Source organism: Eulemur rufifrons, chromosome 17, assembly GCF_041146395.1.
Source record: "Eulemur rufifrons isolate Redbay chromosome 17, OSU_ERuf_1, whole genome shotgun sequence".
Lineage (NCBI taxonomy): Eukaryota > Metazoa > Chordata > Mammalia > Primates > Lemuridae > Eulemur > Eulemur rufifrons.
The window spans coordinates 28152099-28179146 of NC_090999.1; the positions used below are offsets into that span (position 1 = coordinate 28152099).

Below are 27048 nucleotides of genomic sequence, written 5' to 3' on the forward strand. Positions count from 1 at the left end.
CTTCTTCATTGTGGCTGCAATATATTTTTTCTTTCAGGCACCTTCTTCAGGAAAGCCCTAATGGTCAACTACAGAGAAGGCATAAATTCTAGGAATTGATTGTTCTTAAAGGGACCAAGGCTTTAAGCCTACCTGGAACACATATCACCGTGTACCCCATCACCCCAGATTCAAATGGCACCACCTTCCTATGGTTCAGGACTTGGCTCAGGTGCCACCTTCCCTGGGATAACCTTCTTCAACATCCCTATCTAGTGCCACAGTCTGGTGTCCCGGAGGCATCCCTGGTGGTCTCTTGGCTCTCTTGGGTGCTCCTGCGCTTCCTTCTCTCACCTCACATGTTGTCACTGTTGACCTCCTGCCACCATCCCCAATATACCCTGAGCTCGCTGAATGCTGAGACCACTCCTCTTGGTATCTACAGCAATGAGTAGAGCACTAGCAAACCACAGTGATCAGTAAATGCTGTCTGAATATTATATTTCTGATTCAAGGAACTCCAATAGAGTCAGAGCTATAAAATACCATGCGACTAATGTCTATGGACCACTAGAAGTTAATTTCTAGTTCTAAGATAAGTACTTATACATTCCTAGCATCTCTGAGCTCATCAGGAGAAGCACAGCTAGCAGAAGTATGTGAAAGGGCTTATCACACTTTGGGGAGACAGATAAAGATAGGTTAAAAAAGGAGAAGCAAAGACAACTCAGGACTATAGCATGAAACATACAAATGTAAAAATAAAGAGAGCAATCAGGAATTACGGGTATTTTACCTCTTCAACCTGTTCCCTCCTAAAGCTTCAAGGCTCGCTATAATTTGCCAAAAAGAGGGGCTACAAAGGTTGAACCTGGCAAGAGAATACTTAATACTTTGTCTGGTGGCACAAGGAAGCCAACGGCAGGTCTCTCTTTGGGCTTGCCAAAATATCATAAAAGGAACCTGATCATCACTGTCCCTGCCCCTTCCTTCTCCTCTCTGATCTCTATGCTTAAATCAAGTGAAATATTTTCTACAAACACCCCCCCAGAGATATAAAATATTGGGGAGTGCTGTATTACAAAATACATGACTGCCCCATTACTATGATGATTGATGTGGTACATAGAAAAGAAGAATGGGATTTGCTAAATAGAGAACATCAAGGTACACAGAATAAAAGGACAGGATGAGATTACTCACACTGAGTTTATTCTCTTGGGACGTTACGGGCCTTTACACGGCCCCTACTCAGTAGAGATCCCAACAACCCACACAGGACTTCAGTGGAGAGACTCCGCTAACTCAGAAGCAGAGAACATTTGCTATTATGAATGACTCTTACATGTAGAGGTAATAACAGTTTGTGGTCACAGCGATACTCTCAAGGGGAAGGCCAGCTAAATGAAACAGTAGACACAGCAAACCATTTCCCTGGAAACAGTCTTCAGGGTTTTAGATTTTAGAATAGAAGGCCCTTTTTTTTTCAATATACTGTAATACAAAAATCATTATCATGGCCAAACTTTTCTCTGTAAAGGCTGCATCCTGGGACCTCCAACCTCCAGGTGGCAGACCCTAGGAATGAGCAGAAATGACTGTATTTTCTCTTCCCATTCATGAATTGTTGTGGTACCTTAGAAAGCTTCTCTTAGCATTAGTGTTCCTTTCCATTTTTAAAAATGTGTATACTTATGCAGATAAATGCAAAGTTATAGATGTAAAGTTATTAGTTTAATCAAATTCCACAAGACATATTTAAGAGCTGTACTGGTTGTTGGACTGTGTTCTGCTTCCCCTCCGCCTCACATTGTAACTTTTTTTTTTTTTTTTTGACAGAGTGTCGCTTTGTTGCCCTGGCTAGAGTGAGTGCCATGGCATCAGCCTAGCTCACAGCAACCTCAAACTCCTGGGCTTAAGCAATCCTACTGCCTCAGCCTCCTGAGTAGCTGGGACTACAGGCATGCACCACCATGCCCGGCTAATTTTTTCTATATATATTTTAGTTGGCCATATAATTTCTTTCTATTTTTAGTAGAGACGAGGTCTCGCTCTTGCTCAGGCTGGTCTCGAACTCCTGACCTCCAGCGATCCACCCGCCTCAGCCTCCCAGAGTGCTAGGATTACAGGCGTGAGCCACCGCGCCCGGCCTTTTTTTTTTTTTTTTTTTTTTTTTTGCAGGCATTTCCATCATAAGAGAGAAATAAAAGGCAAAAACCATTTAAGGATTAATATTTTCAAAGGTGAACTTTTTTCTCCACATAGATCTTGGCTACTACATAGTCTAATTAACAAACTACAAAAGAACGATAAGCTTTTACAAATGGGAAAAATTAAACCAGCTGAAACTCTTCTTAATTATGAATTATCCTAACAAAGGAATACTTTATTTATTTATTTATTTTGGGATACTTTTTAATGTTGCTGAAAATTATCTCAAGAATGTTTCCCAAGAAAGGATTTTTCTTATAAAGAAAAAAACCCTCGTATTTGTTGGCTTTTGGTAACACATTTGGTCCAAAATAAATGGGATTAATAAACTTAATTTACCTTTTATAATTCCTCTCCACAAAAAGTAAAGACAAGATGAGATAGCATTCAACATTTCTATATGAGACTTATCCTATCAGAAACAAATTGCAGGCGGAAATGAAAGAATCTTTGATTATAATTTGAATCCATATAATGAAATAAAGAACTTCAGCAAAGGTAAATATAAAAGGTCATGTAAAAGTTAATATAGTTAAATATAAAGTAAAAATACAAAAATATAAAAGAGAACAAGGTATTTTTGTAACTTTTCCTCTAGAAGATTATAAAGACAGATGCTTAGCGCAATAATTATAAATATGTCCTGATGAGTATATTTATAATTTAAGGATAACTATAGTTTGTATAACAAAAGCAGCACAAAGAGAGTGAGTGAAGGTATATGAGTATACTTTTTTATACTAATAAAATTAAGTTAATCCAAACTAAAAAACTTATTCACAAAGATTTATTCTCAACTTCATAACAATATAATTATGGTTCTCTTTATCCCTTCAGAATCCAGACTCCTACTGTAATAAAAATAAAATATAAACCTGTTTTAGAAATAGAACTCTCATTTACAAGCTTTGCTTGTTTCCAGTAAATGACAAAGTGACTGAATTTCTTTGCTTTTGTGGTCTGAAAGTTATACTCAGGAACACATTTCCACTATACAATATTGAGAACAAAACACTTTCTTTATGCTGTTAACGATTACGGTACTTGCCAGAAAGAAAAGTTTAACAAAAGAAAAAGAAAGCCCAGAGGCAGGATACATGGACTCTGGGCTTGGTTTTGCTCTTCATTTTTCACTTGACTTTTATCAGAGTATTTAATCTTGATAGAATTTGGTTTGTCTGTCTTTGGAAGGGAAATATAAGACCTATCTCACAAGAGCATTATAATGACAAAATGGAGAAAGCTAGTAGGGAACACCTTGGAAAAAATTAAAAGTGCTCTCTATATGTTCAAAGTATTAGTATTTGAAAAATTAACAAGTGTTTATTGAGCCATTACATACATGAGGCATCATTCTACTCGGTGCTTATAAGAGGTAAAGCCCCTGCCCTGGGGAGCTTGCACTCCACTGAAGAAGGGGGATGAAGGATCATGGGAGGAGGTAAGACTTCTGTTTTATACAATCGGTAGTCAGAGAAACCTTCTCTGGTATTTTGAGTCTGAGTGAAGTAAGGGAGTGAACCTTGCAGATATCTGGGGAAAAGCCTTCTAGGCATAGAGAATAACAAGTACAAAAGCCCCAGCCAGCATGCACTTAGAATGTTCCAGAAATTTTCAGGAAGTGAGTGTGGCTGGAGTTAAGCTGGTGACAGGAAGAATGATAACAGATGGAATCAGGGAGGTAAGGGAGATGGGTCAACAAACCACATTAGCCTTAGAGACAATGGTAAGACTTTGGACTTGAATCTAAGAGAGATGGGAAACCATGGAGAGCTTTTGGACTGAGGAAGAAGTGACATGATCCCCTTTACATTTTTTAAAAATCACTCTGGCCACTGTATGAAGAGAAGACCCTGTGCATGTATGCGTGTGTGCCTGCATATTTTTTCCCACCTAACCCTTCTCCATTTGCTCTCTGACAAAAGAGACCTAATGGTAACTTCCTTAACACTCGAGGTCCTCGCATACCCAGTGTCCATTCCCTCATTCCCTGCAACACTTCAGTCCCTATCAACTCTGCCCCATCCCTCAGATCTTCTGCAAATGCTCTGTACATCCCGTGGGAAGCCTCCTTTTTGCTCCTCTGACATGGTGCTGGGAATCAGGTGCTGGACTCTGCACACTCAGCTCTGTACATCCTCTACCTTGTGTACTGACTTCTATGACTCTCTCCCCATGAAACTCTGAGCTGCGTGGAGGAAGGACCACATCTCTCCCTTTTTATTTCCTCAGACTCTATCATGATAGTGCCTCACACATAGTAGGTCCTCAGTAAATATCTGATGCCTGCATAAACAAGTAAATTAACACATTCACATAAGGTAATTCTACCAAATTTCAAGAAAAAGCATCAAAGAATATTCCTTTGGTCATTCATAATATCTAGAGGATAGAAGGCATTAAACCAGCAAAGTCATAAATTGTTGCCTCATTTGTCTATGCTTTTGTGGAGGTAGAAGTGAGCCAGATAAGAAGGGAGAGAGAACAGAATGTGGAAACACCTAAGAACAGGAAACAACATGAAGTGTTTGTGGAGATCCCAACAGGACTGGTGTCCTGGAAGCAAGGATGAGGTGGGCTGCTGGGAAGCCCATCACAAAGGCAGGTGGGCCAAGGAGAACCAAGCAGTGCTTACTGCACTGAAGGAGTCTCAATAGCAACATCTCCATCCAGCTTCTGTTTTAGACTGGTCAGCCTGGCAGTGCTGTGCTTGATTACCAGGAAGCAGGGTCAGCCCAGCAGTTAGGGAACCCTTGGGATGCTGCAACAGCAAGCCATGCAGATGTAACAAGGACTCAAATAGGAATGAAGAGAGTAGCGATACGACGGTGAGAGCAGACTGCAGGAGTGCCATGGATGCAGTATTCATAGCACCTGGTGTAGGTGTGGGTAGGGACAGCAAGGCACCATGGATGTCTTGCCAGATGAGGGCTGGAAAATCATTATTTCTCTAGTTGGGCCAAATGGGAAGAACATACTTAGGGAAAATGATGATGGTTTCAGTTGTGAATGTCTTGCAGCTGAGGTGACCAGGTGGAACAGTCTACAAAGCAGTTAAAGATACAGTTCTAGAGCTCATCAGAAAATTCCAGTGAGGGGAAGAAAGGATTACGAAGCCACTAAGTGAAAAATAGTTGGTGCTAAAAATTTCGATGGCCAAGAAAGCTGCAGAGCGGAGGGCCAAGAATGGAGTTACGAGGAGTCCTGGCAGGCCCGTAAAGGAGGGGATGGGCGTCTGTGAACGCAAGTTGGTGGAGCAGCTCTGCCACTCTTAGCACAGGGTTTACAACTTTGGTCAAAGGCTGTTGCTGAAGTTAAAACCTTTATCAGATGGACAGAAGAGAAACATAGGAAGTCTAATGTTACCGAGTATACCTTTAAGGACATGATTCAGAAATTACACACACCGCAAATGCTCAAATCCCACTGACCCAAACTTGCAGGCATGGATGCATCTATGTAGAATGGAGGCTGGGAAATGCAGTCTGGCACTGAGTTACTGTGTGCTGGACGTAACTTGGAGGATCCTGATACAAAAATGAAGAAAGAGAAATGGGTACCAAAGGGTACAATTAGCTTCTCAGATTGTTTTCTTTTAAGCACATTGTTGATATCTGCACCACTGAAGCAAGAAGAGTTTTGATGAGGAAAAATGAATAAGAGAGAAAGGGGTAATTCTGAAACCTGAAGATCCAGGAAAGGGAAATGTCGGTGGAATGCTGGTGCAGAGGGAGCTTTGCGAGGATGCAGCCCGGTGTAGTAGGATGAACACAGGCTGGACCAAACGGAATCACCCTCCCAGCTCTGCCCCTTCCCTGGACAAGCTTCTTGCCTGCCTATGCCCCGATCTTACTTCAGAGGGCCACTGAGAAGCTAAGGAGATTAGCACATACGATGCCAAGCACAAAACTCCACCTGGTAAGGACTCAAACTGTTACTCCTTTCCTTCCTTCTCTTCCCGTTTTTAGAGGGCAGAAGACAGAACATGCCAAGGAATGAAAAAGAAGTTTAACAAGGAACGTGGCTGGATACCAAAAAAACTTTGCCTAGTTCACAATTTTGCCTTGAACCCTGATTTCTAAGTTTAACTGTGAATCATGTTACCATGCCAGTCTGACTCTTGGGCCTGCCGTCCATCCCAGAGGTAGTGGGAAGGTGGGGGGGGGGGCGGGTTTGCTCTGGAGTAGTAACAGTAAACAAACAGGTTTCCGGTTCCAGAAGCTGCTAGTGCATGAACTAAAGGGAATGGCTGGCTGCAAAGGCTTGCAAGGAAAGTTTCCTTTGTCTGATTAAAACAACAACAAAAAGGCATGTTTTTAAAGGTCAGGCAATGCTACATTTGTAAACAACCTGAATCTGTAATCCTACAGATGAAGAAAAAGAATAAAAAGGCCCAACCTGAAAACTGGTTAACTGGTCCACCCACTTATGGGGGAAAAAGTAGCAGCACAAGAATACAAGATTATATTTCTTTTCTCAGGTTTTAATCCTTCATTGTAAACTTTTCACTCCCAGGTCTTATAAAACTCTAGGGATTAGTTCTCTAGGCTGTTCACTTAATCATAAGGCAGCAGTAAGTTACCTGGCATGTCTAAAAGAGCAGATCATTAACTGGAGAGGTTACCTGCAGTGAAAAACCTCTCCTCTCCACCCTCTTCTCAGACCCTACCAACCTTTGACCAGAGCAAAAGATGCAGGGAAGAAGTGGTGGGGCCTCCATGTTCCCTTGAGCTAGGCCAGTAACAAGCCCAAGTGAACAATACAGATTAACACCCACACATTCTAGGACCACAGGTAAAACGTGATGGTGAGGAGAAGAGAAACTGTTGGTTTTCTAAGGCTAACTATTAAGTGTGAACAAATTATTGTTTTAATCACAAGTACTTTTTTTGTTGGTTTGTTCAAATGAAAGTATCTAGGGAAAAAATACCTAACTCCAATTCTGGTCTAGAACTCAATTCTAATTTCCCCACTGAGAGAAGAGAAAAGGAAAGGTAAAAACATGGTCTTGCCTCCGTGGAAAGCTTTAATAAGGGATTTCTAGTCTGAAGTTTGAGGCACCATTTATTTTCCTCTATTAGAAATTCTAGCTGAGGAGAAAGAAAAGACTTCAGGAAAAAAAAAAAAAAAGAAAGAGGAGAGAGAGAATTGGCTAAATACAGTCCTAATGTTTTGAAAACGAATGCACAAAAATAATCTAAAATAAGTGAGACTTCAGTGCCTATGTATCAACAGTAAAGTTAACAACAAAAGGAAAGTTGGAAAGAGTTTTATCCAAACACACATTATGTTCCAGAAAAGACTTGGATTTGATTTGCATGCTTGGCATCCTCTTGCCTCTGAAATGAAGCATTTTGGATGATTTTGCAAGGCATCTCTCCGAAGTTACCTGGCTGGTTCCATTTCTTTTTTTTTTTTTTTTTTTATTTCATCTTATTGTTATGGGGGATACAGAATTGCAGGTTACATACGTTGCCCATGTACCACCTTTCCCCCCAAGTCAGAGCTCCAGGCGTGTCTGTTCCCCAGGTAGTGCACGTTGCACCCATCATGTAGGTATATGTCCCTCCCCCCCACCCCCCCTTCCCGAGTCAGCACCTTCAAGTGTTACCATTCCCCAAACGGTGTGCAATGCACTCATTGTGTAGGCATACCCCCATCCCCTCCCCCACCCCCACCTCAGTCTGATATCCGATTGGTGTCGTTCCTAGATGTGTATTTAAGTGATGTTCAGGGAAACCAATTTGCTGGTTCCATTTCTATTGCTCCATATTTATGCACCACTGCTCACTTCCCACTGTTTACTAAACAATTTATGATAACTCGGATTTACTGCTGCTTTCACAACAAAATCATTTTGTGGCACACATCTCTCTGTGACAGAACCCCCCACCCCCACCCCCGGGGAAGCAGATGAGGTGCAAATCTTCCAGTTCCATGCTCTTACATAATGCGGTACCAGTAAATAAAAACAGAGCAAATGAATTACCACTTCCACTCAGATCAGCAACTCTCCAAGTGAGCCTAGTAGATCAAAGAATAAAAAAGAATGCACAAAGGGCATAAAAGATGAAGAATATCTACCATTCAGTATCAACTTTTCAAATTAGCAGAAGCCAGTGGACTCAGGTCAGGAAAACAATTAAGCTCATTTGGTTCAGACACCGAGTCTGGTTCAAGGAAGAAAGTTAATAAAAGCCATTCTGACTGGGGTAAGGTGATATCTCATTGTTTTGATTTGCATTTCCCTGATGATTAGCCACATTGAGCATTTTTTATATGTTTATTGGCCACTTGTCTATCTTCTTTTGACAAGCTTCTGTTCACGTCTTTTGCCTACTTTTTAATGGGGTTGTTTTATTTTTTTTTTCTTGCTGATTTGCTCAAGTTCTTTGTAGGTTCTCGGTATTACTCCTTCATCATTTGTATAGCTTGTGAATATTTTTTCCCATTCTGTAGGCTGTCTGTTTGCTCTGCAGGCACACTTATAATCATAACTCAAGTAATATAAAAGAGAGCCATGTAACTAAAAAGATTTGTACCCCCATAATACTTTGAAATAAAAAGAAAAAAAGAAAAAGTCAAACTTAAGCACAAGATTCCCTAAACGGTTATTTGTCTTAGTCTGTTTGTGCTGCTATAATAAAATACCTTAAACTGGGGCAGGAGGCGGGAGAAGAAAGTTACACTGATAGCTCTGGGCTGAGACGACAGGGCTTCGGAGTCAGACACATCCAGGTCTAATCTCAGTTCCACTAGTTAGGTGACTTCAGAGGTCAGGCTACTTGACCTCTGTGAAGCTCTGTTTCTGGACATGTAAAAAATACCTATGTCAAGCTCATGGGCTTGTACAAACAAACACATACAGCGTGCTTAGCATACTGCTAGCACATGGTATAAGCCCCCAAATGGTAGCTATTATCACCATAGGATGAAGGAGGAGGAAGAGGAAGAAGACTGAATGTAAGTTTCATGAGATCAATGATTTTGGTGCAGTCTTGGGCACTGCCAAATCCTGGCACTCAAATATTTGATGATTTATCAAAACAAAAGTATAATACTTTTCAGAATAAGGACATTTGCTATCATTAAGTCCACCATTTTCTAACACCTTCTGGAAATGGCACCTCACAGCTTCGGTGAAAGACCATATTATCCATTTCAAAATAACTGTTGTTAAAACCCATATTCTGTTGTGCTTTTCATTTTACACAGATAACAACCACTATAACCATCTTAAAACCTGAATCAATACATCTGCCCAACATCTCTTCACCACCTTTGGAGACATTAAAGCTTTTACTTTTAATAGGTATGCAGGGCAAATATTTGAAGAACACCCTGATGTTTGGCTTCACTCAAAGTTAAACAACCATTTAGCTGAATAATAATAAATAACTGCCTTTATTTGTCATCTTTCTTACTAAAATATAAATGCTATCACCTTGAATGAGCCAGAGAAAACATAAAAAACCACGGTCAGGTGACCTGGTGTATTGGGTTTCTACGTATTGTAAATTTGAAAAAGCAGCACTCAGGGAACAGAGTATCTTACCTTTGCTGAATGCTCCATGGTGACCACCACTTTGGTTTTGGAACTGGACACTAAATCCATAGCACCACCCATTCCTTTCACCATCTTCCCCTGAAAAACAGAAACAGAAAATAAGTAGCTCTATATCTTTGACCTCTTTAGTGTGCGACAGAACAAAATTACTTGCAAAAACAAGCCACTGGAATCATTAACAAGAAAAACTCATTGTCTTTCATTGCTTAGTACTTGAAACTTTGCGACCTAATATTTTGCTACTCTATTACTCTATGGTTGAAGGATAAAGTTCAGAATAAATGTTATGTCATGTTTATTAAGTGTTGCTAACATGATTTTGTTGATGACATATTAGCAATAAGACAAATAGTGTGTAAGAAACATTTTAAGAACCTTTCTGGAATTCTAGGACTTTATTATAATTATTACAAAATATCAGATTAAAATCCAAACACCCCTGACATCCACTTCTTTCTTTTTAAACGCATAATCGACACCACTGAGTCTTCAATTCCAGGCACTTTCTAAGGCACTCTTTTGGATTTCCCGCGGATTAAAATGCCGTTAGGTAGTACACTGAGGCACTAATGGTATTTCTCTAATAATGATTAATACGAAAGGTGGGTCTGTCTTTCTAACACTTGGCATTCATCTTACTCTTAGAAAAATAAAACAAAAACATATTCCTGTGAAGCAAAAACAGAACACAGAAGCAGAGTTCACCATCCTTTCACCATTACCATTCTATTTTTGTTCATTTGTCCACCCCTCATGCATTACGCATTTACCTACCGCCTCTCACGTGCCCCACATTCTGACAAATTCCCACTGTCTACTCTGCCTCCTGGTTACAGAATTTTGGAAAAAGCCAGTGTTTCCAGAGATGACAAAATAAATTCTTACTAAAGTAGACTGAAGAGCAATGTCTTCTAACATCAAAACCTCCTTAAAATGTTATTTATTTTTTAACCCAAATCCTCTTGCTGATTTGCCAGTAAACTCTGAGAGGGCTCTCAGCTCCTTTCTCATAATTTTAGAGCTAGAAGATTAGGACATGCACTCAACGCTTGGCTTTAAAATGTGGTCTTGAATCCCATGATATCAGAGACATCTTGGAGGTCGATGTGACACAGCATGAACTGCATTAGATGAGCAGTATAAAGGGAAGGAGCACGTAATCACGATGTCTTTGTGGCCTAGAGTCTGCCACTGAATGAGATGGACGGCAGCTGGCAATAGCTGGAGTGTGGGGAGAAGTGCAAGGTACAAAATGAGTCTGGTTTCAGACGTGTAAGTTTGAAGTGAAGCAGAATATCCATGTGGAAATGCAAAATCTTAAACTTCTATAAGTGATGCCTTCATTCTTAGTCAGCTGCAACTTTAATAACTGGGCACCAATTTATTAAATCAGTCATAATATTTCTGTAGAGAACACTGATACCTTTATGGCACAAAATGTGGGTAAGTCAGAGAGGGAAGCAATGAATGTGTATCATAAAGTTTGAGATTTTTAGAGCAACAAAAGACACTAATGCAGCTCCATGATAAAATGTCTCCACCTGCCATGGTGAAAATATTCAGACAGCCTTAGCCTTCTATAGACAGTGTCAGGGGTGAGTGCTGGAAGGATGAGGAAGCAGCAGCCAAAGAAAACCAGAAACAAAGCAAGCATGTTAAAAATTCCACAAATTAGAATATACCACAGGCAAAGTTTGTTTCCTGTGACATAGTGGTTACATAGATAAAAGCTTATGACAGCTTCTAACAGGAAGCATGTCCAATTTAGGTGAATCTGATTTACGCATTTTAAATCACTGTCAATTAGTTAAGAAATATTTATAGAGCACCTACTGGGTACAAAACGCTGTGATGACAGGAAGATAAGGCACTATAAAACATGGTGGATGAGCCATCTCTTTGTTTCTGTTAAAAACAACACTCTTGCTTGACTCAATATAAATGAATAGCCTTCACCACTCAAAGAGATTCAAGTGCTTTGATGTTTCATCCCCAAAGCACATGCTACAAATTTCAAAGCACTATGTTCATACTTAAATTTAATGTTTGTTTCCAAGAATGAAAAATGCACAAGACTAGGTACAGAACACCTGAGATCTCTTCTGTTAATTATGAGACATCAGCAAAACAACAAATCTCTCTGAAGTTAGGCTAATTAGCTATACACCAGGAATAAAAACATCTGTCCTATCATAAAGCTGTGGTAAGCACTGTATGAGATAATGTATGAAAGTGTGTGTAGTAAATAAAATTTATAAATGTATTCACTTATATCTTCATTCAGTCAATTCAACTTACTGAATGTCTAGTATAAGTCTGGTACCATACTGGGTGCTGGAAAACAGGGTTCTTTTCCTTGAAAAGCTCATTGTCTGGGGAAGGGAAAGTATCCATGAGTAACCAAAGAAACTCTGACCGAACTTCCTTCCTCTAAAAGAAGTATTCTCCACTTCTGCCTCATTCCACGGTAGAGCTAGCTAAGTGCCTTTTCCCTATGTCCTCAGTATGTCATTCTATCACAGTGCATTTTGACTTTTCCCTTCCCTTCCCTCCCCTCCTCCCTTCCCTCCTCCCTTCCCTCCCCTTCCCCTTTCTCTTCCCTTCTTTATCTCCTTTCTCTCTCTGTTTCTTTCCATTATAAGAATTTGGATGAGTGAACAGATGAATGAATTAACCTAACATAGGTATGTTCAAGTTCTGGCAGAACACTGAGGATGCAACTGCTAACTGTGCTCGGGGACACAGGAAGGGAAGGAAGCAGCTCAGAGGATATCAAAAAGGAGGAATTTCACAAAAAGTAGTTTGCCAGGTGGGAAGAACAATATTGCAAAAGAGAAGAGCAGTATCTTCTAATAGGAAGGATTTCTAACAGTTTAACAAGAAAACCTTCAAGTATTTGATTTTCCTACCCTTTTAGTATGTTCATTGTATCAGAAAAATAAAATGTTTCCCTCCATTTCAATTCCCAAAGGATTTCTGAAACAGAAGCAATTACTAAAGGAAGACAAGTCATTCCTATCTACACTGGCAGAAAAAAATTCAGAGTTATACAAGGCACATTCTCTGATGCCAAGTGAGAAATTCATCATCATCCTTCAATCTAGGTTAGCCAGGCATTCTTTTGGGACCCCACTGCTTGCATTTCTTAGTTCTCTGTGGCACTTAGGGGTGGTCATGTGTCTGAGTCCCAGACAATGAAAGAAAGGGAGGTGATATCTGTGATTTCCAGGCTCTGGCCCATAAAAATCTCTTCCATGCAATCCTTCATGCTCTTTCTCCTGCAATCTGGACATTGATGTTGAGGTGACCGTAGAAGATGGCTGAGCTTCCCTCAGCTTGCGTCCTTAAATGACCATGTGTAGCAGAGCCCACTTATTTGGAACCACAGTGAAACAGGAATGTATAGAGTGCTAAGCCACTGAAACTGGAAGGCTTACTTGTTATAGGAGCTAGCGTGACTCCTAACGATGTGGTGCCAAATGAGTCAATATGGAAGACTAAGGATTCAGTGTGGAGTTAGAGCTGACTGTTACAGCTGCACAACAGAGGGGGGCCTGAGGCAGCCTCTTCAGGAGACATTTTACTACTCTCCTCGAGGGAGATTAATATGCCAGACACTGTGCCAGGCACAGTAATCCACCTCTTTATCCACATGTCCAATACATCGCTTGACATTTAACAGAGGAACAATGTACATGCTGAATGAATGATTAAAATTAGAGAGTTTATGAATGGAAGAGATTATGGGAAGATGAGAAACAGCACTACAAGTTAAAGGAACAGCTGAAAAGGGATACAGACCCCACTCCATCCTCATCTTCCTCCCCCAAATTCAACATCCTATTCAACATACAAAACAAGAACCTGATAAAACAAGAAGATTAAGAAGCTAAAAATATAGCTTTAAATAAATCACGAGAGGAAAAGTGATACTTGGGAAAAAATAGGCCTATAATGAAGAAGAGCTCTGGGCATGATTGAAATACTGGGCCAGAGTGACACAAAGTGTGGCTTTCTTTAAAATCTTATCAGCAAACACACATTTCTTGAATGGTGCAATGTTAGTTCTGAAATGCATTCTGGCTAGCATAATGGAGAGATGATTGCTGGATCCTCATTTCACAGTCAGCTCATCTTTTTGCAGTTAAGGATTGACCCTGTTATCAAGTATGGAAAGAATTCTGCAATAAAATGAGCTAGCAATGCTGCATGCTCCATTATGACACAGCTATACAATTTGTCTAAAAAGATACTGATTCAAGTATTATCCTCAATTTACAAATATTTATTCAGGGTCTATTATAAACCAGGTACCAAGGTAGGAATTAGAAATAAAAGATGAATATATTATCTACTTTTTCCCCTAGAAAATAGATTAGAATTAAAATTAATGTCATCAATATATTTCATCTACTTTGATCCTATTTCCTAATACCAGAATTTTAAAGAAAGTGAAAGGAAAACTACATTATGAAGGCAATAACATTAAAAATATCAAGGTATCAAAGTACAAATATTAAATTGCACTCCCAAAGAAAGAGTAATTCAAGTTCTAGACACGACCTTGGGTGATATTTTAAGGATTTTATAAAAAGGTGAAATGAATGCATTTGAACAGTTCTGTGCAAAGCTATTTAAAATAAAATACAGAACACACTGAAAATTATTCTTGCCACCACCTTTATCATTAGGACATAAATAGTAATGGCTCATTTCCAGATTTTTTTACCTCTAAATATTCTGGTCTTCAGTGAGAAACAATTTATAATATACAGAAACAATTTTTAAAGCATTTTTAAGTAATGCTATATACCATAGTAGAAAATGTCAATCTACTGGAAATAAAAGGGAAACATAGCCGTGGAGTGATTTATTAATAAAGCTAAGGCTTGTTGCTGAATATTAAACACTGGAACATTAAGTACCCACCTCAATCCAAATGTAAGCCTCCGTATTTCAGGCTTCCCCACTATTAAAAAATGTGCTAGGAAAAAAAAAAAGATCCTCTAAACATGCTCCTATCTAAAGAGTAGGAGAGAGGGAAACTAAGAAGGATAATAATGACATTTGTTTAAGCACAAAAAAGCATGTTATAACTCCCTTCTTTAGGGAAAATACAAAATTTATAATTTGCCTAGTTTAGCACAGTTATAACAAAGTTATATCAGAATATTTCTCTTTTCGGTATTATACTTTATTTTCAAAACAAAAAGAAAGTGGTTTTTCTTTCAAAGATTTACTGTATTTCCTGGGACAGGTGACTTGATCATATAAGCCAACTAATACAGAACTAGAAATATAATTATATTCTCTATTGCTAGATATGTTAGCAAAGCTGCTTATAATAAATATCAATTATCAATTATAATATGCACTTTTAAAAAGGCATGTCAAAAAAGCATTATTTTATAAACTCAAAATTTTACTTTAATAAGTTCTCTTGTTCCTGTTTTTTCAGGGACGTTTTACATCCATGAACCCGTGTTCCAGTTTCTCCATCCTCTCGCTCTACAGGTCTTCTCTGTGCTTCCCTCCCAGAGATAAACTTCTTCTTTGACTGTGCCCTTGAAGTGAGGACTGTACTCAATCAGTTCTCCAATAGTTAATCGACTGATTTAGTAGATACCTTGTGGGTTTACTTTACTATATTCCTGGATCTATCTACTGCATTTTACCATCTATACCTTATAAGAGGCACCCTGTCTCCTCTCTAGGTACCTCCCCCACATCTAGCAATTTAAAATACAATGGGGGCCCTCCAACACCCCATGCAGCTATGACTGCCATTGCTCTATTATATTTCTTCTGATTAATCAGGCCAGTGCCTGACCACCCCTAATTAAGATCACCTGTCACCGTTGTAAGGCACTGCCTTGCTCAGTGCAATATAAGCCTCTTACCTTCTTTATTCATCTCCAGCCCAGTACAGTGACTGATAAATAATAGATTTTTTCCCGTATGTATTTAAGTAAACTGAATTCCATCTCCAAGTAAAAGTTTTTGTTTCTAAAAATATAATATCAGAAAAAAAAATTAAGGTACACTAATGAAGCTAATCAAAACTGAGGGCTTTACCTACAGAGAACAAGAAGGGGGAAAAAAGAGGTGACTGAAACAAGATGTAAAATTAAAACCACCTTAGGAAGTAGCAAAGTTAAAAGTTCAGCAATTCCTTGGCTGAAGTGGGAGCGGCCAAGATGGAATTGGGAATATGGTACTTTGAAATTGATCTGAATAAGGACATTACTCTTTTTATCCTCTTCTGAATGCTAAATAGATGTTACTTAATAAATATCTAAAGTACACTGAATTTCTCTGTTGTTTTTCAACTGGGGAGAAAAATCATTTATAAGATACCCAAGGAAAAGAACTAAGAAACCTGATATACCTCAACCATTTGCCATTAATTACACATCTACTTAATACCTGTTAGGTGCTCTGTGCTATCCTCTGAGAATACAAAACTCCCACCTTTGGATAGCTTACAGTTATTGAATGCCCTCTTATGTTCCTGAGGCTGAAAGAAATCAAGAATGCAAATTCTAAAATCCTAAAGCTATCATTTCTATTTTCTTTCAAAGATTCACAAAGGGTAAAGTCCATTTCCCTTAGAAGGGCAAAGGAGTAAACTCTATTATAGTTAATATAATTGTAATAGAACCAATGATATGTACTGATTCAAAAATATTTTATGATAACTACGTGTATTACATTATTTGATAGACATGCACATTTCCTAGCTCCAGGTAGAATACTAGAAAATAAAAATTTACTCTCTATACCAATTTATACTAGAAACTGTATGTACCAAAACCACATCAAATTTCTTTAAAACACTGTCTATTGCCAAGTGAACCTGAAGAAACAAAAAAATCCCAGTATAAGTGAAACTCAGTTTATTACCATGATCAGAATCTTTATTCATTCATTTATGATAAGATAGTCTGGAGCAAACATTTATGCAGGTGAGAAAATTTCACAATTATAATAGGTCTGATTCTTAAAAAAATCAATTAACTTCAAATTAGAACAATGAGTTCTGTTCCTAGCTACTAACTACACTGATTTCTCTCATTTCATAAAAGAATAAATATCATTCAAGAGGGTCTCCATAGTTCACTTATGAAACCTCATCACTCCAAGTAAAAAAAAAGTTCCAGTGCATATAAAATTGATTGTCAATTATACAAAAGTCATGAACTTCACCTTTGTATAGGACGTTAGTAGCCATTTATTAAGTGATATTTAGAACTATGAAACTAATGTATTTTCTTTGTCTAAGGTACAATCAATGTGTGACCAAGTTTTTTATTGTTATAAATGAGGCACTTTGAATAGGTTAACTTCCTTATACAAGGTCAGATAGACTAATGCTCTAATCTCTTTGCTGGATTTAAAAAGTGGAAAGCAAGAGAAAAACTGTGTTATTCCTAGCTCTTTTTAAAAAATATATATATATGCCTATTTAATTCAGATACCTAGAGCTGTTATGAATTTGAGAGGAATAAAGACATTCAAACACCAACAGAAAATGATTACTTTCATATTTGTTTGAGTATTCAAATGCTTATGTAACTCTTCAATCCATCTGGTTTATAAAACTGAACCTTTGAACACAAACAGAAGCAGCAAAGTTCTCATTACCTTTTATAAGTTGCTAAGTATCAAACTGCATCATTTCATTATGAATTAAATTTGAAGAACATCACAGATTTAAAAACAAAAGTATACAAGTACCTGATTCTTTTTAATTCCACTAATACCTAGCATTGCTGCTCAATGAAATCTTTCCAATCTCTGTAACAAACTAAATGGTATTGGGTCTATTTTTTTAATATATATTTTTTATTTCAGAATATTATGGGGCTAGTACATGACTTTCATGTAAGTTATGGTTTCATTATTTTGTATTACTGATGTGGAAAAGAGGGAAAATTTTTTTAACTATTGTATTTATTTAAAACCAATTGACAGGTTCAAGCACCTGTCTTCAAAAAAGCCAGCAGCTTTTTTTATTTATTTATTTTTTTAACATACTCAAAGTAAGATTTGGCCTAAACCCTTAATACCTTCCTGCACAGCCATGCATCTAAACACCTTCAGGAGATGTTACATAAGGGAGAAGAACATGAAGCAATTTGAACTTTTCCCCTGTATAACAGAAACAAGGTAAAGCAAATTCAGATCTTTTTGAATGAATGGCTGTCATGTTTAATATACTTGGAGCTCTATAAAACTAGAACCACTATCATATATGCTTACAAAGATATATACTTCTTAAGTAAGTCCCTTGCTTGCTTCAAAATTTAAGGATGATCTTTTTCCTGGTCAGTCATTTCAAGGGAACAATAAATAAAGTAGAAAAGGATGAATTGTTTTGCATATTTCTGTGGAAGAATGGAGAACATTTATACTTTGAGAGGGTTCAGAAAATTCACTGTACAGAATGAACAGCTTATATATACAAGGCCTGTCTGGAAAGTATCCAGCTATTATTAATATAACAAGAATGGTGGGTTTTTTTTCATATTAAATGGCTGGATACTTTCTGAACAGACCTTGCACTATCTGTGCAATTTTTCTTGGCTGGGGTAAAACAGAAAAATCCAGTAGTTCTTCTAATCCAAAATGGGATGAACAGCTAACTGTTAATGTAACCCCAAAGACTACATTGGAATTTCGAGTTTGAAGTCACCACATTTTAAAAGCAGATGCTACATTAGGAAGAGCAATGATAAATTTGAAACAAGCTTTGTTAATACACAATAGGAAATTGGAAAGACTGAAAGAACAATTAAAACTTTCCTTGGAAAACAAGAATGGCATAGCACAAACCGGTGAATTGATAGTTGTGCTTGATAGACTGGTGATTGAGTAAGAAAATCTAACAAACTGTAACTCATCTCCAACCACAGAAATATAGCAAAATGGCGATGTCTTACATGAAAATGGAGAGCCTTCAGCAAGGACAACTACGAGGTTGGCCGCTGAAGGTATTAATGAAGTGGATAACCACGTACCTACAAACACACTAGTCCAAAACTCATGCTACTCATATGTAGTTAATGGAAATAACACACCTTCATCTCTGTCTCAGGTTATTGCCAGACCCAAAAGTACACCAGCTCCCAAATCACTCACATCCGTGCCTGCCAAAGACACCATCAATGGAGAATCGACCTCATTTGCACCAGCTGATAATGCTTCTGCCACGGGTACTCTAATTGTGTCTGAAGAAAAGGCCTTGTTTTCAAACTGCACCAGTACTATTGTCAAAGATCTTCCAGTCCAAGAAATACTGACTTCCTCAGAAAACAATGAATGTATTCCTCCACCAGTGCAGAACTGGGATCTGAAGCCAGAAGTATATTAGACCATGACACCTCTAACCCTGCTTTTGAAGCAGCCGAATGAAGACAGCCAGATGGGTGTGTGGAACCTGTACAGCAGCAGTCTGGAAATGCCAGCACAGAAACTTTGCCATCAGGGTGGGAACAGAGAAAAGAACCTCATGGTAGAACATATTACGTAGATCATAGCACTGGAACTACCACATGGGAGAGACCACAACCTTTACCTCCAGGTTGGGAAAGAGGAATTGATGACTATGGGAGAGTTTATGATGTCAATTGTAACAACAGAACAACAACATGGCAGCAGCCTACCTAGCTCTGTTTCTGTTTTTTTTTTCATTTCAGCATATTATCGGGGTACAGAAGTTTAGGTTACGTATATTGCCCTTGTCCCCCGCCCCCCACCCAGATCAGAGCTTCAAGCGTGTCCATCCCCTAGACAGTGCGCATCGCACTCACTATGTTTTGAAGCTGCAGTTTCAGTTTTCACAGATTCTATTCATAATAAAGCAGAGGTGAAAACAACATCAAACAACCTGGTGAAGTGAGTTCACCTTGTTTTATCAGGCCTCCTACAAAAGGCAACGATAGAAAAAGCTTAAGCAAGTATTTCAGGATAGATATAAGGGGATTTTTTTCATTTAAAATAATTAAGTATTATACTATAAATAAGTTATTTTACTTATTTATTAAATACAACAAAGCACTGGAACTTCTGGTCCTGTACACTATCCAGAAACAGAATAAGTAACATATTTAAAAATACAAGTTATTTTCTTCCTTTCTTTGGGTCACTCAAAAATGTATTAGAATCATATAAAATTGCCCACATATGATCATGTATGACCTACAAACACAGGAATTTCATATGATTGGCTCAACCTATGTTCTCCTGGTAGGGGTTAAAAGATCGCATTTACTGGTAATGAATTTTTTAAAAGGCTTATATATTTTTAGGAGGTCCTTGATAATCACTACAAAAAATGACAGCTAAAATACAAACAGAAAGGTAACAATTAATCATTTTTATGTGTCTACATGTACTAAAATATATCAATCCCCTCTACTCATTCACATGGAATATGAAATTATTACTATTTCTTTTGCAATCAGGAAATAGTCGTTCTCAGTTTATTTTCTGACTCCTCAAAGAGGGTGTGGGTTGGCTGGGGAAAAGGGGGAGGGTATGAGAACCAGAGCCATGAGCAGAGCACACTCACTCCACCACCTCCTCCCACTGTCTGCACAGCTCTAAGAAGCACAATTACAGAATTATCATAATTACACTGCCATCTCTGACAGCTGGATGGGACTTTTTTTTACAGAGAAAGAGACACAGTGACTGAAAGAACATCATTAAGGAATACATCGAAATCATTACCAGTGTTTTTATCCACAGTAGAAAGGATCAAAAAATAATGTAAAAGATAATTTAAAAGTTAAAAAAAAACACTTAAGGGCAATTGTGAAAGAGCATGCTATGTATACTAAGTGTAGGTACCCTATTAAGTGAGTATTAGAGGGTTAGGTAAAAGAATATAAAACCATTTTGATTATACATTAATATTAATAACTACTCTGCTTATTCCTGAGATGTCCTCTGGATTCAGTCGATGACCTAGTTTGATGACTGCTAAGTACCCACTGGGAATTAACAGCTATGAACATTCATGGCAAATGAATAACCCTTTGGTAGTTGTTGGAGAGTCCTATGCAAGTCTCACTGTATAAAATGGGGGTGTAATGCTTCTCACGTGTGAAAGCAGGTCTAACCTCTGGTTCGCCAAAAAAGCACACCACTTGCAGGGCTAGAACAATGGGCCTCCTAGGTGACATCCTTCCACACATACTCAAAGCACGGGATGAGTATGAGGTCTGAGCTGCAAGGGAAAAGCGCGCCATCTTTGTGAGAATGACCCCCTCTGGGAACAACACACAATTCTGTTGCTATGTCACCTTGGGAGGGTCCTAGCATCACAGGCAGGAGATAGTTTTAGAAATGAAAAACACAATTTCTCCTTTGAAGACCCTGGAACTGAAAGTGTCTACTAGAAAGGTAAAAATGGCTTCTCCTCAAACCAGGGAGAATTAAGGGAGAAACAAAGAACTTTTTCACACACCAAAACAGGTTACAAGAATGAGTTTAGGGAATTTGCCACAAAGTTACTAGTTTTGAAAGATTTATAACAAGGAAAATTGGAGAGCATTAATTTCTACCGTCTTATCTTTTCAAGGCAACCATGCCAGAGCAATCTCTTCATGGGAGAAAAAAAAAAAAAAGAAAAGTGAAGTATCTTTAGAGAAAAGTAACAGTATCTTTAGACAAAACAAACTTTGGTGAAGATGTGGGTGATGCAGAAATAAAAATACAGAATGAAAAAGTAAAAGAATTTGTTTTAAAGTGAAATACAAATAAAGATCAGAAGAGGTAGAAACATACAGAAACATAAAAACTTTAACTTACTTTTTGATAGGCCAATGTTTCAACTCCCTGAACTTCTAAGGTAACCTTTTAAGTCTTTGATCTTGATGGCTTCAATAACTTTATCTATAACTACTGTTCATAATACCAGAGATGGATGCTAAATACATGACAAAACAGTATTAAAAATCACTGTGAGTAAAAACTCTGAATATTTCGATTTAATTTTATATGGACATAAGTTGAGGCACGTTTTAAATCTAGTACATTCTCAGGTGAAAAGCAGAAGCTGCAGCAAAGAGAAGATTTTATTTCTTTTGCTGCTACAACACCGTATGGCAGGAGGACCTAATTCATGTTCATCTGAAACTCAAGTATGACAAATACTTGGAGGTGAAGTATACTTGCTAAAAACTCACTGTTTTTAATCCTAACAATGCCATTTTCTAGGCCAAGTATGTGGAAGAAAACATATTCTCTTGATACCACCTTGAGATATAGCTATTCAGGAAGGAGTTACTTTTTTCCTTTATCCTCAGTGAACAGGTCTAAAATAGAAAGTTGTTTATTTTTATTAGTCAAAACTGCAGGAGAGTGTGTCAGTATGCAAACATACTTTCCATAGCTCTGTCCATTGAGAAGGCCCACACCAGGGGTCAGGAACCTGCAGCCTTAAGGCCATGTGTGGCCTTCCGGGTCCTTTTACAGAACAAATCCTTTCATTTTTATTAATACATTTTTGTTTTTCATATTTTTATTTTACTTTTAAAATGAACATAGTTAAAATACCAAAAAATAAAGTAAGTTTCAATGAAATAATCCTCCCAGATTGACTGGCTCAATTAGAACCTTAGCAAGCCATAAGGGCTAAATTGACAGCTGTTACCCTCATGATTTAGCTCTAACTTCCCCCTCCTGACTGGTGCCACTACCACATGAGGCTGGTTAGCGACAGTTTATGGGGTCCATTCCACCAGTCTACTATCAGCTTTTGACAATGTTGCACTGTGTTTCTGTTTAAAGTGGAATTTATGAATAGTTGCACAGCTTGACAGTACTTTGTAATTCTGTCTCCTTAACAGCCCCTCATGTCAAAGAAGACCAAGAGAACACTGAAGGAAGAAAACAGATTTTTTAATGAGGATTGGGAATTGCAAACTTATCTTGTTTCTACTAAAAATAAGATGATTTGCTTGCTTGGTGATGCTGCACTATCAATATTAAAGAAATTCAATGTTCATCAGCATTATAATACTCAGAAAGACCACAAATATTTTAAGTTAGAGGGAGAGGCGCAAAAGGTTGTATTGCAGAAATTAAAAGAAGAAAAGCAAAAGCAAAGACAATTCTTTCAGGCAGAAATAAGACCTGGAAATAATAGCACTGAAGCAACTTATAATGTAGCTTATATACTCAGGGAAAAAAAGGGAAGCCATTCAGTGACGCAGATATTGTGAAAGAATGCATTGTTGGAGTTGTAGGATGCTAAGACCCCAATAACATTTCAAAATACAAACAATTGCCTCTTTCAAGGAGAACCATAACTGACCCACAGCATGAATTAGCCTTCAACTTAACAGAACTTTATGCAATACTTCAAAAGGAAAATATGTAATATTCAATTGCTCTGGATGAATCAACTGATACTACTGACTCAGCACACGTTTTATACTTCATTGAGGTCATAACAGAAGATTTTCTTTGCTATGAAGACTTACTTGCTTTGGACACTCTTGCCAACAGAGCAAGAGGAATAGATATTTTCAACAGCTTTCAAGATAAATGTTGTGAAGTTGGACTGAATTTGCTAAATTTAGTGAGTGTGTGCATAGACAGTGTACCTTCCATGACAGGAAAACATGAAGGGTTTATTGCCCAGATAAAAAAAGTATTAACAGATCCACGTGCTCTCATTTGTTTTCATTATATCTTGCATCAGCAAAATCTCTGTGCTAAAGCTACTATTTTAAGTGACACTTTGTAACAAGTTATAAGTATTGTTAACTATATTCCTACAAATGCAACACAGCATCATCAGTTCTGTAACATGCTAAAGTTGAAAGATGAGGTATTCAGTGTGGATTTGCCATATCATTCTAAAGTGCATTGGCTATCACAGGGACAGGTGTTAGCCAAAATTTTATCTCTGTGAGAACAGACAGTTAAATTTTATGAAGAACAGAATCAGCAATGTGAACTACTGAAAGAAGATTTCTGTAGGAATGCAGCATTTCTGTGTGATATCATGTCAAATCAAAACAAATTGAATATCTCTTTACAAAGTAAAACTATGTCTATATATGATATGTAGCAAAAACTCCAAGCATTTCAAAAAAAGCTATTTTTTTCAAAATACCTCTTCTTCAAAAGGAAATTTCCGATGAACATTGCCCCAGTTAGCAAAGGTCATTGATAAGCAGGATGATAAATGCAAATGATTTAAAGAACACACAGCTATTATAGACCAATTAATTGGAGAGTACAACATAAGGTTCACTGACTTTGAGAATCACGACATCACACTTAATTGAGCATTTCAGCCTCACCTAGTTGGTATCACCAAGGCACCTAAAGAACTACAGATGGAATTGACTGAACTCGCCCGCAGTAGATGACATTTTAAAATCTTTGTGTGATGCTAAGAAACATCCAATTGAAATATGAAGAAATGCAGTGGAATACCCAATACCGACACCTTCAGCAACATGTCCCCAAAATGCTTTCTTGCCTTTCAACCACTTATTGCTGTGAATCTGCATTCTCCTACCTAACCCAAATCAAGATGCTCTTAAGGTCACAAATGACTGATACCCATCTAGAGGATCAACTGAAACTGCAGATCTCCACGCTGCAACCAAATATGCAAATGCTTTCCAACAAAAAGCAGAGATACAACAAAGTCATTAAAAGGTTAGTTAACTTTAAAATTAACAAATAGCTTTCATTTTTTGAAATTATTAAGTATACAGTAGTTAGATTTTTACAAAATAGTTTAAATTTTTAGGTATATTAAAAGTTTCTTGAATGCGGCCTTATTTGATTACAGCTAAATTAATGCAGCCTTTCAACATGAAAAAGATCCCAACGTCTGGCCTAGAAGCAATGACATCCCAGCAGCAACAAGCACATCTAGCACTCAGGTCTTGGTTTCTAAATACCATTCTCCAATAAGAAAAACCAGGGATCTTTGAAGAAATAGCTGATTCTAGGGATAAGGAAAACATAAGATGAGCATTTTGTAGTACCAGAAAGTAAAAAAGTGCTCCATGAAAAATAAAAAGAATGGAAGCATACCAAAGGGGTATAGGAGCCAACCTGAAATAGTTCCCAATGGCCAGTTTTTTTTTTTTGTTTTTTTTTTTTTTAATTCAGGATACTATGGGGATACAAACATTTTGGTTACACAAAATTCGTTTGCCTTGCTTAAGCCAGGGCTACAAGCGTGTCCTTCCCCCATACAGTGTACCCTGTTTCAATTAGCTGTGGGTTTACCTCCCCACCCCCTCTACCCCCAACCTGATCAGCACCCAGTGAGTATTACTACCATGTGAACACCTTAGTGTTGATCAATTAGTACCAGTTTGATGACGAGTACATGTGGTGCATGTTTTCCCATCCTTGTGATACCTCACTTCGAAGGATGGGCTCAAGCTCTATCCAATGGCCAGCCCACAGTTTAAGCAATTTGAGAATGAAAATAAATAACATGATATTCCACTAAACCCCAAAGTATACAGAATATACATGAGATTAAATAAATAAATGTGAGAGAAGAGACAAATCTCTCCAGAAGAATTGTAAAATACATACATTTTTATGTATTTTATATAAAATACCTTCTCAACCGTTTACTCACAACATTTCTGGGGTTTTTCCTCACAAAAAGCAATTCTCCAACTCTCAAGACACAAGCTGGGTGCCCAAAAATTCAGTTCATTTCTGACCCTAACTACCTGGAGTTAGCACAGGCCCCACAGGTCCAGGGCTCAGTCCCACAAGACTGCCCCCCAACTTCAGACCCTGATAGCAAGTCCAGGCCACCAGTGCTTCTGACCCACCAGCTCTAAAGTTGAGGGATTCCCACAACCCACTCTCAGTTTGATAATCTGCTAGAACAGCTCTTGGGATTCAGGAAGGCATTTTATGTACTTTTATCGGTTTATTATAAACATACAACAGAGGAATGGCCAGATTCCCTGCCCTATCCAAGTGCACCACTGTCCCAGAACCATGATGTGTTCCCCAACCCAGAAGCTCTCAGAGTTTTGTTGTTTAGGAATCTTTATGAAGGTTTATTACATAGGCATGACTGATTAAGTCACTGGCCATTGTTGATTGAACTCTCAATCTCCAGCCACTATCCCCCCTGGAAGTTGTGAGTGGGGCAGAAAGTTCCAACCCTCTAATCATGCCTTGGTCTTTCTGGCAACCAGCCCTCATCCTGAAGCTATTGAGGGGTTCACCAAGAGTCACCTTATTAGCATAAACTCAGGTATGGTTGAAAGAGACTTGTTATGACAACATAAGATTCTCTTATCACCCTATTGCTCAGGAAATTCCAAGGAATTTAGAAGTTCAGTGTCAGGAACTTGGAAAAAAAATATATATATATATATTAGTATTTCTTATTATCAGTCCTTCCCTCCAAGCTTAACCCCCCTCTAGACCATTGAGGGTGGATAAATGTATTCATTTGCTTCCAGGTAATAAAGAAGAGAAAGAAAAAAAGAGTAAGTCTATAGTGAACAAACCTGGTAAATACTACGGTAACCAAGCGATAAAGATTAACATCAGTGATGTCATGTGGATATCCCATACCTCCGATATGATATAAGAAGGGCACTTTCCCTCTATGGTATTGTTTACAAAAACCCATGACCTAAGCCTAATCATGAGAAAAACATCAGACAAATCCAGATTGGAGGACATTCTACAGGACACCTGGCAGTACTTCTCAAGACTGTCCAAAATCATGAAAAACAAGGAAAGATTGAGAAACTGGCACAGACAAGAAACATCTAGGGAGCTTTGACAACTAAATGCAATGTGGTACTCTGAACTGGATCCTGGAACAGAAAGAGGACATTAATGGAAAAACTGACGAAATCCAAATAGAGTCTGGGGTTCAACTAACAGTAATGTACCAATGTGTCTTTCTTAGTTTTGACAAATATACCATGTCATAAGATCATAACAATGAGAGAAATTGGATGAGGGGCATATGAAAACTCTGTACTATCTCTGCAAATTTTCTGTGAATTTAGAATTATTCTAATATAAAAACTTTATTTAAAAAAATCTCACTATGTGGCTTGTTCCCGTGGTTTTTGTTTTTCATCAAAATAAAAACAATACAGATTGGTTCTCAGATTTCCCTCTGAAAGGTCCTCTCTTAATAAGTCTGTAAGTCTATTGCTAAAAGGCTTTGCAATATCTGATCAGAAAACAATTTATGGGAGTTAAATGAATCCATGTTTTGTTTTCAGCTATGATCTGTTTTCTTATAGTGACTGCAC

The 27048-nt window shown here is 37.9% G+C and overlaps 1 protein-coding gene and 1 pseudogene across 4 annotated transcripts in view; one reads left to right on the forward strand and one right to left on the reverse strand.

Annotated features, from left to right (window-relative positions):
- OXCT1 (3-oxoacid CoA-transferase 1) overlaps nt 1-27048 on the reverse strand; it is a 128836-nt gene that overhangs the window by 14908 nt on the left and 86880 nt on the right. For 3 of the 4 annotated variants that reach the window (XM_069492162.1, XM_069492161.1, XM_069492163.1), the window contains one exon: nt 9746-9835. The exons of the other annotated variant lie outside the window; for it this stretch is intronic. In XM_069492162.1, the coding sequence (XP_069348263.1) occupies nt 9746-9835 (90 nt within the window). The remainder of the gene's footprint in view (nt 1-9745; nt 9836-27048) is intronic. 4 annotated transcript variants of the gene reach the window in all.
- On the forward strand, nt 18291-19426 carry LOC138398359 (NEDD4-like E3 ubiquitin-protein ligase WWP1 pseudogene; annotated as a pseudogene).